This window comes from Chaetura pelagica, unplaced genomic scaffold (genome assembly GCF_000747805.2).
Source record: "Chaetura pelagica isolate M959 unplaced genomic scaffold, ChaPel_1.0 scaffold314, whole genome shotgun sequence".
In the NCBI taxonomy this organism is placed as follows: Eukaryota; Metazoa; Chordata; class Aves; order Apodiformes; family Apodidae; genus Chaetura; species Chaetura pelagica.
In genome coordinates, this window is record NW_009953218.1 from 2,666,496 (window position 1) to 2,680,095 (window position 13,600).

At 35.8% G+C, this 13,600-nt stretch overlaps 1 protein-coding gene across 1 annotated transcript in view; it reads right to left on the reverse strand.

Annotated features, from left to right (window-relative positions):
- LEMD3 (LEM domain containing 3) overlaps positions 1-13,600 on the reverse strand; it is a 55,940-nt gene that overhangs the window by 15,096 nt on the left and 27,244 nt on the right. Inside the window, exons 4-10 of the mRNA XM_009997770.1 lie at positions 13,114-13,180; positions 5,410-5,477; positions 3,470-3,549; positions 3,241-3,389; positions 1,855-1,956; positions 784-886; positions 379-557 (exon numbers count right to left, since the gene is read on the reverse strand). Coding sequence (XP_009996072.1) covers positions 379-557; positions 784-886; positions 1,855-1,956; positions 3,241-3,389; positions 3,470-3,549; positions 5,410-5,477; positions 13,114-13,180 — 748 coding nt within the window. The remainder of the gene's footprint in view (positions 1-378; positions 558-783; positions 887-1,854; positions 1,957-3,240; positions 3,390-3,469; positions 3,550-5,409; positions 5,478-13,113; positions 13,181-13,600) is intronic.

A 13,600-nucleotide genomic window follows, 5' to 3' on the forward strand; every position in this document is an offset into this window, starting at 1 on the left:
CAACCAATCACATTACTTCCAGTAAGGATAAGGCTTATCAGAATTTGACCAACTAAAGAGTTTGTTAGTTGTTGTGGTTTTTTTCGTTTATGAAAAGGAACAAGCTACATTCTGTCTACTTGCCCTCTGCAGTAGCTATAATAGAAAAGCTCATTGTGCTTGAAAACAAGGCAGACACTAAATGCACAGAAAAAGTAGTTGTATGAAGAACAAGACAACTAAGAACAAGATAATATAGAAATAGCACTGACAGTTCATGAAATACTTAAATATGAGAGATTAACACATCTTTCATGTTTAAGCAACGAAATATCATCTAAACTTTAGATGCAGAAAACAAAACATGTATATTTGCAAAATATAACTGAACTTCAATACCTTGGCCTTGCCACACTTTTGATGGTATAACTAAAATTTTGTCACATGCTGCAGAAGGTTGCATCCATTTCCAAACCAAGAATTCAACACCACCTATTCTTCGGGTCTCTGTGCGAACTCTAGATTCATTTGCTGCAAGAAAGTCAACTGCTCTATTCCAGACTTTCCTCATTTTCCTCCTTAAAAATTGAAGCAAGAATTACAAAGTTAGCATTGTAACAACATGCATAGCTGCCATCCAGCATGTAAAAGAAATCCCATGGGTTTTCCCCCTCCAATCTGTGTCAATAAGAACTTCCAAAATATTACACTATGCAACCTATTAACTTAGTTAACTAAGCAATTTATTTTTACTTTTTTTTTCCTTACTTACACGGAAATGCAGTACTTCTGGTGAGAACATACCTGTCCTGAGGTGGTATTAGAGAATCTCGCACATGTAAAATGGGCATGTAAGGCTGCAAGTCTTTATTTTCAGAACATGCCTCGCCGTGACTTCTTAGAACATCTGAGGACACCATAAGAAAAACTAATAACTACATAGCTCATGCAAACATTAAGAAAAATATCAATTCTGGCAATTAAGAACTTCTCTAAAGACCTCCCCCAGTTTCAATAGTTAAGGTGGTTGTGCCATTTTGAAGCATTTTTTTCCTCCTAACTGGGCTGAAGGCAAATCAAGAAAACTAACCACAGACAGATCTCTGACTATCCCAAATAACTTTGAAATGAAAAGTTCTTGCAGTTAGTTACTGTTGATTCTAACTGTTAGCAAAGAAAGCCACCTTTGAAAGTATAGTGCTTTCATCCTACCCCAACATAACTTGATCTGCAAACAAAAAAGGCAGGAAAATGGTAAGAACAGGACAGCAGCTCCTATTTGTCTACCATCTCTGTATTTATGATGACTGCCATAGGTGAAAGTATTAAGACAATTTAAGTAAAAATGCAGCTCAAAACAGAGCTTAAAAAACCTATGAGCACAAACTACTGCAAACACTGTAGTTTCAAGTACAAAAGCAGAATTTCAGAACTCAGTCATGCATTACTATTTTAGTAACAACTTCTGTTCAAAGTGACTAACTAAAAAACTGGTTTCTATGAAGAGCCATTAAGTATGGAGTTGAAAGCTAACTTATTTTAGGAGTGGATATTTTAACCAAAGGTAGCTGAAAAAACAGATACAGAGAGCAACATGTCACCACACTTCTAGCCAAGTAACATCACATTCACATTTGATTTCCCCACAGTAATATAAAATACCACCAAGTCGATAGAAATTTATTATAGCCATATTGATGCAATAAATTATAGTCTTTATACCAAAAGCTAACCACATATTTGACCAAAAACTATCTAAGCAGCAAGATGACTGACAAATGAACAGGCAGAAAACATAACTGAATTAGTGCCAGTACTCTGAAAGCTTATACAGAAATGATACAGATACACCAGATGTGACTGAAGAAGCCATACCTATGATTTTTACCACTGTATCATACATCCGCCTTGTTTCTTCTTCCTCTTTTGCCCAACAGTATTTCACATAGTGCAAGACTCCCCAAACCACTGCTATACCTGCATTAAGATGTTTAATACTTTTTAAACAGTATTTGAACATTGGTCACTTAAAGTTTACAGCATATATTTCAGGAGCTAAACTAGCTGACATCCTGAAGTACTTTAAATTTCAAAGCTAGTAAAATACACCATACTCACTTTCAGTATTTTATATTTTACTAAGACAACAGCACAAACTCTTAAACTTTTAAAAGCTTTAGAAAACCTTTAGAAAAACATTTCACTGTTTTAACAATAGCCTGGTAACCTGTAACTGTAATATGAAATTTTACTAATTTGTGAAGAAAGTCCTGTCAGAAGTCCCAGAAACCAACAATTCAGAACATGTTAAGATGTAAAAATACACAATATTCACTAATTCATAGACAAGTCACATGCTTTAGATATACCAGTTAAAATTAAGTAACTTGGACTGCTTCAGTTCAGCTGCAGATTTGTATTTCTTGCAAAGTACTGCATGCAATCTAGTCAGAAAGGCCAGCAGCAATAAGCATACACTGAAAATTAAAATCTTATTCCTTCTCTTATTTTCAGGCTGAGGGCAGCACTACACCTGGGAGCTCTTAACATTAAAAATAGCAATAAAACCCACACATACACGAATTAGTTACATAGCTTGTTTTGTATAACAGTAAATCACAGGGCTAATGTTAGCTGATATATCAAAGACACTGAGAGAGAATGTTTTAGGCCAAAACGGGTGTTAGTTAATGACAATACATCTAGCATTTATACAAGTTTATTTTTTAAAAGGTGCTTCATATTAAACCTTATTAAAAAATTATAAGGTTGTAACAGAGCAATTTGCTCAGCATGATTGATGAGACCAGTGGTTGACTTGGATACTGAATTTCCTCTATGCATCCCAGTTCAACCCTCATATCCACTATTATAACAAATACATCAATCCAGGACAGTTTGCCTTTGATTCTTTTGGTTCACCAAAAGGCTACTGAAGGAGGTCTCAAGCCTTCTGCTCATAAGCATGGGATTGTCAAGATCCTGGGATAAACAATTTATTAAACTTTTGATAGATGCACAAGGTGAAGTCTGCATCTTCAGGATTTCAAACCAGACACATGGAAAGGAGAAAAATGTCTGCATTCAGCTGTACCATATTTTTATGCTGCGTAGTTTTCAGTAATTACAGTTAAGAATTAAATAAATTTCAAAGTCTTTCAAGTTTAAGAGAACTATCAAAGACTAAATGAAAGTTTATGGTTGAATAACAAATGCAAGTCATAATAAAAAAAGTTCTGTTTTTTTTTTAAACTAACTTACCCAAAAGCAATATTGACAATCTATGAGTTACGTTAACAAACGCACGGCGAAAACGACACCTGAAAGACATCTTTGGACTAGTGGATTCCAGATACTTCACATCTGTGACATTAGTGACATCCATCTCACTAGGGTCATTGCTGAGACACCTATTGAAAATATACAGCATTTATTAAAAAGGATAACTTCATTTCTTTTAACAGGATGTAAGAAATCCAAGACTACTTACTTTATACCAACATCTTCCCCACTATTCAAGATCCACTGTAATGCTTTGTTAAGTACACTTTCATATTCTGGATCTAAATTCTGTCAAAAGGCAAATATTAGTGATTAATTTCAATAGCCAGAAAGTTATCATGCCACAAAAAAATTTCTGAAATTTTGTTCTCGACTCTTCAGAGTTACCTTGAGTGTTCACTACACAAAGTCAATCTATGCATACTATATGAGCAGCTAGCAGACTTACTAGCATTCCTCAAATTAAGGACTGTTTGAAAAGTGAAGCCACATTCACTGTTTCATTAACAATTCCAACCTACAGCAAGAAGAATTCAGCCACTAGGCGGTGCTCACTGAAAATATTTTTAAGACTAAAACTCAGATTCTATAAACCCAGCTGGAAATGGGTCCTATGAAAGCAACTCAGGTCTTTTTTTGGTGTATTGTTTGTTTGGTATTTCATTTTTATTGTTGGGGTTTTTTTTAAGTAGTTTAAGGAAAATCAATCTTAACTGATATTTTGCAAACAGTCCAGTCTTTGTATAGATACTACTATATAGAAATTTACTTATTTTTTTAAAAATCAGTTGGTACCAACTATCATAGAACAACATCCACTGATATCTAAGCTAAGGCCATCTCCAGAGTTCACCTTGCATGGTCTTTTGCAGAAAAAGAAATGCAAAAACTGAAGTTATTGTTGTATTTGAAATTATACTCTCCGAAAAGATTTATATCAATCTTTCCTTTGAACCTCACATAATGTAACTGGCCTACCATGAAAGGACAAGCACTTCAGAAAAAATAGTAACTATTTTATTTTCACTTTGAGAGTAAAATTCTTCAAACGAGTTACATTTATCCTCCCAGAAAGAGAAATTGCAGAGTTAAATGAGACTTTGTACAAAGTGACACATTTTCATACAGAATTTGAGCTTATTATCAGAGATAAAACAGTTATGATATCAACTGTCATTCCTTCAGCACAGTGGATAGGTAAGACCAACAATTATTTGGCATCAACCTTTTTTCAATGTACTCCCACAATGCATTTGTTTTAAAAAATAAAGTAACATTTCCAAACCCTAAACCAGTGTTAGCTGCTTCTTCAGGATGCTCTTGACATCAACCCTCTGTCTACTATGCAAACATCTGCCAAAATGTAAAATTTCTATACATTTGTATACTGAAAGTCACACCAACTTAACTTCCCCTCATTCAGTCAAAGAAATATTATACTCTCAGCCTTTTAAAAGCTTCAAGTAGTTTTCCACTGAAGGGCACACCAATATAGCTAAAATAAAACCTACAGCTGCCAAGACAAGGCAAGAGTCATCTTTTATTTGGGGAGTGAGGCAGGGGAATGACAGCAGCAAGTGAAACTTCATAGTACTGCACACCTATCAAATTAGCATAAAGGCCTTTTTTGACCATTTCTATTTAAAGCATCAATGAAGAGTGTCTCCACATAGTTGCAGCCTGTCAGGCCTGCTGCACAGATCCACACATAGACCTCCCCTCCCAAAAGAAAGAAGACATTATCCTTTTCTACTAAGTCTCAAAACACAACATACTGATTTCTTGAAAAGCTTCTAGAATTTCAATTTCATAAATATATGGTTTTTATGTTGGTTAACTATCTCCATCAACCAAAATTATGCCCTAGTGTTTTAACTAAAGGGAAAAAAATTGCATGCCATTGAAGCACCACTATCCACACTTCTGTTGCAATTAAGGAAGTTTTTTTCACATTCCACTCCCTCAAAACCTTGCTACACCCCCCTATCATAATTGTAAGTAGCATGTGTTAAAGACTTTAATGCCAAACAATTCCAAATAATATTCAACACTACCTCAAATTTTACACTAGATATGAAAACAGGCCTTAGAAATCAGAAATTATACAAGTCTTACATACAACCAATGAAAAATATCTTATTTGCTTACTTTTAAATATGCAGCTGCCTCCTGGACGGTAATATTTCTTTGAATAGAGCTGCCACATTCATGCTCCCCTGGTAAAATAAAATGTTTGCTTATTTTGATCTACTTATTACTGTATGATATAAAACAAAATAACTTAAACTCAAGCTTAGGGTTAACACAATCTACACAAGCAACAGTAAATCATTAATTCTCACAAGCTACACAAGAAATACAGAGAATCTCTAGACAAATTTCTCGTTCAGAAAAGGTTAAAAAACCCTGAAGATTGTCACAGCTAATAATACATACATGTCACATCAATACGACTTCATGTACTGCTCAGAAAGTGTATTCCCATACTTCTACTTAAAATAGTACAAAAGGTAGTATGAAGAACTATCAAAAGGACAGTACCTGCTGTAGCCTGACTAAACTTTGTCCAAATAATTTCCATTTACTCTGAAACATGAATTATCTTTTCTCCAGACCAAGTTAGTTCCAATTGCAACATATCCATAATAATACTCACTACACTTTAAAGTTACTACACTTTACTACACTTTAGATTGGCTCAAGTTATCACAATAACTCATCGTCTTCCTGAGAATGCTAAAGAAAAAACAAACCCAAAACAACAGTATAGCCTGAAAGCAATGGCTTTATCATCCTCTTAATTCTTTTGGAAAGTTCATAGAACTAGTCAGTAAATAAGGTATTAAATGCAGTCAGTCCATACAGCCATGTGGCACCATCTACCTGATTTTCTTTGCTAAACTTGAAGTACCTGATTCATGCAAAAAGTATGTAGTGACAGTCATACCAACAAAAAGTAAAACTTAGTAAAAGTCTAACACCAGTTTTAACTATCATTAGGCCATCATTTGTAGAGATCTGTCAGGGAGTAGCAAATCGCTTTATCCCCAATCCTTAAAAAAAATAATTAAAAAACAATTACATCTTAGCACCTAACAGTATGATTTTACTATGCCAACACACTAAAACAGAAAACAACAGATCCAGTCTTTCCCTGGCTCAGGGTTACACCTCCCTTACCTTCCCAAATCTATGCCAAGCCATAGAATTCCCAAAGCCATAGAAAGGCTAGGAAAGTTTAACATACTCCTGCAAATGCAAAATATAAAGCTTTGCTTATACTCTTGCAAAGTATTCAAAGATGGAATTACTCCACACTGGAATATCCTTTAAATGGAGCAACTTCAAGTATTAATTCCCTACACAAATAAGAACATTCACGGCAATCTGAGCAAAAAATAGGAAACAATAGCAAGTTATGGAGAACTGTCTTCATGTCTTATTCACAATAGGGAGTTTCAACAAAATAAGTGTTTTTAAGAAGCAAAAGTCCTTCTTGAACAGCTAAAGCAAGGTTTTGTTCAGTACACTTTAACAGATAAGAGAATTTGGCCTTGCAAGTATATGATGATTAAGAGTAATGCTCTGCTCTTACTGTTGGGTTATAGAGAATTAGGAACACTGTTTTTAAGAGTCCTCGTATGCGATCTGGCTGAGAAGTACTGCTGGAACAGAGCCTGCGTGCTTGTGTGTATTTTCAATCAAGCACTGAGCAGAAAATGCACTACTTTAAAAGTCGTTTCACTTGATAATTACTATGCAATGTCTTAGTCTTCCACAGTGCCTAAGCCTACCATAATAGCAAAACTACAGAGATTGCTCATGCAAACCAACACCACCTTGGCCAAAAAACACTCTCGATGTAGAAGTTAGCAGAAGAATTGTAGTTTTTGTGTGTGATTTAGGAAGACAGGTTTTTTTGCAGCACAAGCTCTACAACCTGTAAAGTTACACATGTGATCAGTGATTCAATGTTTCAAGATTAGAAGACTTGGGATAACTGTATCATGCTCATAGGGTCTCTAGTGTAAAAGTATTGTTTTAAATCTATAACTGATTGAATAACTACAACAAAACCAAAATGTATCTCTGTAGAAGCCATATGTACAATCTCAATCACAGATTGTATTAAGTTGTATGACATGAGCAAGTCTGGTAAGTATTCACCCATTATAAGCTTTTTATGTTGTTTGCTAAGGCCTGAAGTCTTCCTGGGGTCTTTCCTATACAGAAAAAGCATGTCAGTCATCATCTGACTGAACAAAACAGCTTGTGAGAGCAGGGTGGATGAGACTTCTGCTTAGGAGCTTTTGTTCGGCTTTGCTGGTTTGTTTGTTTTTTAATTATCTAGATAAGCAGGATAGCCCATTTATTAAATAAATGAGAAAGAATAGAAAGGGTGAGGTTAATACACAGAAAAGAAAAACACAGACAAGCAGGAGACCAGAATATTAAAAATTCATTCTTAAAAACAAGTTTCATGATTGCTTTTGAATCTTCAATCTTACGAGAACACAGTATTACCTCTAAGAGAAGGACAAAAGCTCCCTTAGATGGGCAACTACTGGATTACTTTAGTAGTTTTACATTCTAATCTTATTTGCCTTCTTCCAGGAATTACATTTATGCAGTATACAGCCAACACACTGACCTCACAGCTTCCTTCCCTGCAGTCCTGCTTCTGAATTTATTTTTTTTCAGACTATACTCCCTTTGAACAAGTTAAACAGTTAAAAACACTTTTGTTATCTAGTCTCTGACAATGTCTATGGTCCTTCAGTTTCAAATCACCCTCATGCAATGCTGGGACTGGAGAAAATAAAAATCACTTTCATCTTGCGTCCCACTCTTGAAGTAAGCAAGCTACTCAGAGTTACGGAGTTTCAGTCCTGTACAAAAAGCTGTTGGAGATGCAGTTTCTCATTCCAACCCATCTATTGCTGAGAACCATTTAACAGCTTTCTTCTGAGAAACTCATGAATTTGAAAGTCTGCAGAAAGTTAGTCAATTCACAAGTCAAACAACCTTCTGTATTACTGCAATCAGCAGGATATTCCTATATGCCATTTCAGTCACCGCTTTAGCTAATAGCTCTGCAAATGAAGGCTTACTTTGAATAACTTTGGTGCAATCATTAACCACTTGGCTTGGAAACCCACTTTCCACAGTCTGAGCCAAAAATGTTTCCCAACTGTTCCACTTGAGGCCCTATATCCAGCAATAAAACTGAAGCAGAGGCAAAAAAAAAATATAAATGTATCTTTACACAGGTCTGCTGTAAGATATATCTGAGCTCTTCATAAAAACTGCCCCTCTGTTCAAATGTCTAATGAGAGCTGAGAGAAAGCATGGGTCTTTAGGTCACCTTAATTTCAAGTACAGAGTAACAAACATTCTACGTGCCTCCACAGGAAGGCAAAAAGTAACAGACCCCAGCAAGGATCACAAAATTACCTTTTACATCAGTGTACTTGAGCAAGCCACATAAGAATCTGAGTTCTTCTAGAAATACTAACAAAAAGCGATTAAAGTCTCTAGTACTAAAGAAACAGTAAAGTCTGTTCGCACAATTGCTTTCAATATGGAAAATAAGTTATATATATTTGAAACTGACTTTCATTTGGGCATTTAGCTTAATTTATGAGCTGCAGCATATACAGTTAATAGAAATAATCTGAATTTTTAAATACTTCCTTTACAATGTAAATAATTTACTTAAAATATCAGAACCAAAAACCCAGTGGAAATCTAATACTTTAAGGAACATGTGGATTTAGCACAGATCTCCAGCTTAAAGCTTTATGTGACTCAGGCAAGCAATACAAAAATCAAATAAAGTATAAAACATTCTTTTAGCAGGTCTCATGCTTAAGAGGTGACACGAGGCAGGACACTTAAGTGGGTAGCTAAAGAAAAGCAGGAGCAGAACAAGTGTTGCGAGAGCAAGTAAGAATGCATTATTTCCTAATGACAAATTCAACAGTTTATTTACACTGTGGAAAACCAAAACTTGGTAAATAGTCTTTAAATCACTAGTGGGAAACAGCACAGCAGCAATTACCTGGAAAACTAAAGATTAAGGAGAGTGACAGAAGAGAGAGCCTGTGGAGGCAATCAGATACTGTAGCTGTCATCTTAAAATAATATTAAGTATTACCTAGTGTTTTGCCAGTATTTTCTGCCAGCCATGGATTTATCAGTAGGCCTTATTATATATGGAAGTCTGGTTCACCCCTGCATCTCAAGCACCTGTGCTGTCCATTAGCACAGAAGGAAACTGTCTAAATCTGATAGATCTTAACACTGTGGAGAACATGAAGCAAAAGAAAACTTCAAACTAAATAAAAATTATTTATGCACAAGAAGTAGGGTCATAGCCATGGATAGCTGGCTGCTTCTTGTGGTTATAGTGGTTAGGTTTATTATTATAGGTTTATTATTTATTATTATAGGTTTATTATTATTATTATTTTGCAAGCCTGACTGAAAATGGATGTGATCTATTGAAGTGTCTCCATGGAAGACCAAGACATCCAGTAATTAACATATGCATGAAAGTCTAATTTAAATAAAGTGCATGTTTTGTTTTAGGAGAAAGTGTTAGGAACTGAAATATATACTGTCCACAAAAAGAAACTGCTTTGAAGAAAAGCTGAACCATCAAATAAGAACACAGGAACACAAACTTCAACTCAGAACTGGATGAGTAGATACTGCTTCTCCCTCTAGTTTCTTGTGAGGAAGGTGTTACCATCGGTTTGGCAGGCTAGCAATTCTGAGAACAGTGATGCATTAAAAGCAATCTATTTTTATATAGAATACTTAACCAATTTTATCTCGTATCAGGGCACCACAGTGCACAATAGATATCTACAGTTGGAACAGACTATATTAAGTAAAAAAATTAACAGATTACCAACTTTTCGTCCTTCAAACAACTGTGTTTTACCTCCCCCCCCCCAAAAAAAAAAGCCCCATCGCTTGCTCTCTAGTTGAAGCTGACAAGGCAAGAAACTTACTCAGTAGAAATATAAGTCTAATCAAACAAAGAGGGCTAGAAACCAAATTCTGAAGTGACCATTTTCATGGTACTCCAGAACAGACTGCTACAAGTTTCCAGCCTGCCTTTTTAATATTAATAGTTATAACATGAACAAATGATTCATAGCCAAGTATGAAATGAGAGAAGCTTTTCCAAGTATGTGACAGAGAGACCTGAAAAGCACCACTTTTAGTCAAACTATATCCCTTTACTTCCCGCTTTTGAAGTGGTGCACTGTGTGTAAGATAAACACTTTTAAACCCTCCAACTCTCTCGCAGCTTTCTCAGTGCTATGACTTTTAAACAGCTTCCAAACATTGTGCCAAGTCTACATTAATATGGTATTCAAAAATGGATGGCAAATTTCTTCCTCTCATACCTTAAAAAATTTGGCATTGAGCATAACTTCTGTCTAAGTACAGATGAATTAGGTCATTCTTCAGACTGTATGAAAGCTACTCTGCTGAGCAACCAGGTAATCTTGCAATACAGCTTCAGTCTGGGGACTCATTTAACAAGAATGTATAGCGGTATTTTTTTAAAGTAAGTACTGAAGATTCTCCTGGCCAGAAACAGACTAATAAAGATTAATATGCATTTGAGACCTGCAGAAGAAAAAAGCATGGAAATTCCTCTCATAAGGCAGACAGGTTAACATTTTTGTAAGTGTACATGCACGGAAGTAACCCTCATATAATAAAAATAACTCCCCTTCTCTCACAGATGTAAAAATGAGGTGCCAAACCATGTTATTCAGGCAAGTACATTGTTTGATGTATGACCACCAGAGGGCCAGATGACATACTGAGGGAACAGCAAGTTGTATTTTCTTTTCAGAAGGAGAGAAGTAGCATCTACTCTGTTCTTGTGAGGCCCCACCTGGCGTACGGCACTCAGCTATGGGTCCCCTGACACAAGAAGAACATGGAGCTGTTGGAGCAAGTTCAAAGAAGGGCCATGAAAATGGTCAGAGAGGGGGAGCACATCTCCTATGGGGACAGGCTGAGAGAGTTGGGGTTGTCCAGCCTGGAGAAGAGAAGGCTCTGGGGAGACCTTACAGCAGCCTTCCAGTACCTGAAGGTGCCTACAGGGAAGCTGGGGAGGGCTTTTTACACAGGCAAGTGATAGGACAAGGGGTAATGGTTTCAAAGAGAAAGAGAGGGGAGATTTAGAATAGATATTAGGAGGAAATTTACTGTGAGAGTGGTGAGACACCAGAACAGGTTGCTCAGAGAAGCTGTGGCTTCCCCCTCTTTGGAAGTGTTCAAGGCCAGGTCGGATAGGGTTTTGAGCAAACTGGTCTATAGTGGGAGGTGTCAATAACCATGGCAGAGGGCTGGAACTAGGTGACCTTTAAGGCCCCTTCCAACCCAAACCATTCTGTGATATGCATGCTCCCACTTCACACAAGCCAGTGCTGTAACTGGACAAAGTGTTTGGTCTCGTAAGACATTCCACCACACCACAGGTTGGTTACTCTGCATGGAAAAGGAAAATCTTTAGACCCTTTTGATTTATAGCACAGAATTATCTATTACCATCTGTTATGTCTATCTATCCAGTATAACTACCTAGGATGAAAGTTTTCAACAGATAAAACTGTATCAGGATGTAACAGACTTGTGAAAGATCAACACTGCATTCACTGCCAGAAAGCAACAAAATGAAGACTACAGCAACTATTAGTTTGCATGCACTCAGGTCAAACCTCATTTTTTCACTATTTTGGTTTAAAGACTAATGTAAACAAGAAGACATTTGTGAGTTTTGTCCAACCATCTATTTTATTCATTGCAAATATTATAAATGTTAAGTGAACAAAGAGCTTCTGCAGGAAGATTACTCTCTTGCAGTTTAAAGGTATTACAGATTTTCCCGTATAGCCCTTACATTAAATTGTCAGCCTCGTATCTGACAGAGTTGTTTCCACATTTTTTACATGTTTGAGAAATGTCTATAGCACCTGATAAGGTGAAATTTGCTGTTGCAAAACAAATAGTTGGCACGAAGAACAGTTAGGCTTAAAAAAAGAAAAAACCCAAACCAGTGCCTCCCAACCACCTTATGGATTAAATAAGCAAGGATGATAAATAAATAGCTCGAAAGTCACTAAACAGATTTTGCTGTAACTCACACTCACCAGATGCCAAAGTTATAAACACAGTCTTTATAATTTCCTGACTGTGATGTCTAAGTATCTATGCAGTTTAAACCTGTGTTACTTATGAGCCCAGGCAAAAGCACTATTTTTTTACTATGAGTATTAAATAATTAATACTAATCCTAATTACCATCAACCATTACTATATATAGCACTTTTCACTTCTATATAATCAGTATGGTTAAGTTGGACTATTTTTTTTCCAACAAGGCAATCTTGCTCAACCACTACTGTTCATTATATTAGTAACTATTTTCTGATTCTCGTGAAATATTTTGTTTTTCAGACATTTTTCCACCATAGTGAAACAACTACCTTTAAAAGAAATGTGTATTCTTCTCCACTTATAGCATATTTCAAACTTTTAATGAAAATAGATTAATAACTCTTTAAGACATTGGATTAAAAAACATACAGGATCACAATATTCAACAGCCTATCCTATTAACTAAAATAAGGTTTTAACAGAAGGCACTACATGAGTGAAAAATGCAGTGTGTTAACTAGAAATAGGATTTCCAGTTTTCACAAATGGAACTCTCTGGCTATGAGGGCCCCAGCATATACCAGTTGTTGCAAATCACCATCTGAGCATAGACTTCTTTGTAGCTGTTGCCATAACACTTAGTCATAGTATTTTTTGTGTTACCTGCTACTTGTGCCAACTTATCATGAAGGGCGTATAAGCTGTTCATCATGAGACTTAATTCATCTTCCTAGAATAGAAAAACATATTAATGTTAAAACAAACATCAGTAGAGATGTATTTTCTTTCATTTACCCCAAGTCTTAATATACCATGAGGAAAAAAAATGGGGTTTACATACATAGGTAAGAAGCTCTAGTGTTTCACACATCAACAATGATGCAAGCAATAGGTTTTGAATCAAAGTAATCACAATATTGATTTTTTCAGATCTTCACTGAAACTAAACTAGGTTGCAGCCTAGAGTCTGAGGAATCTGCCAGTTAAAACTGAGAGCTCAAGAAGTTATTTTAATAATATTGAGAGCGCAGTGCAATAACCAAAAGAAGTTTGGCCTTTTTTTTTTATTTGTATAGCTACTATGTAAAAATAAAAGTTTTTTTCTTAATAAATGTGCACTGACACTTCATACATACCCCACTAAAGTACC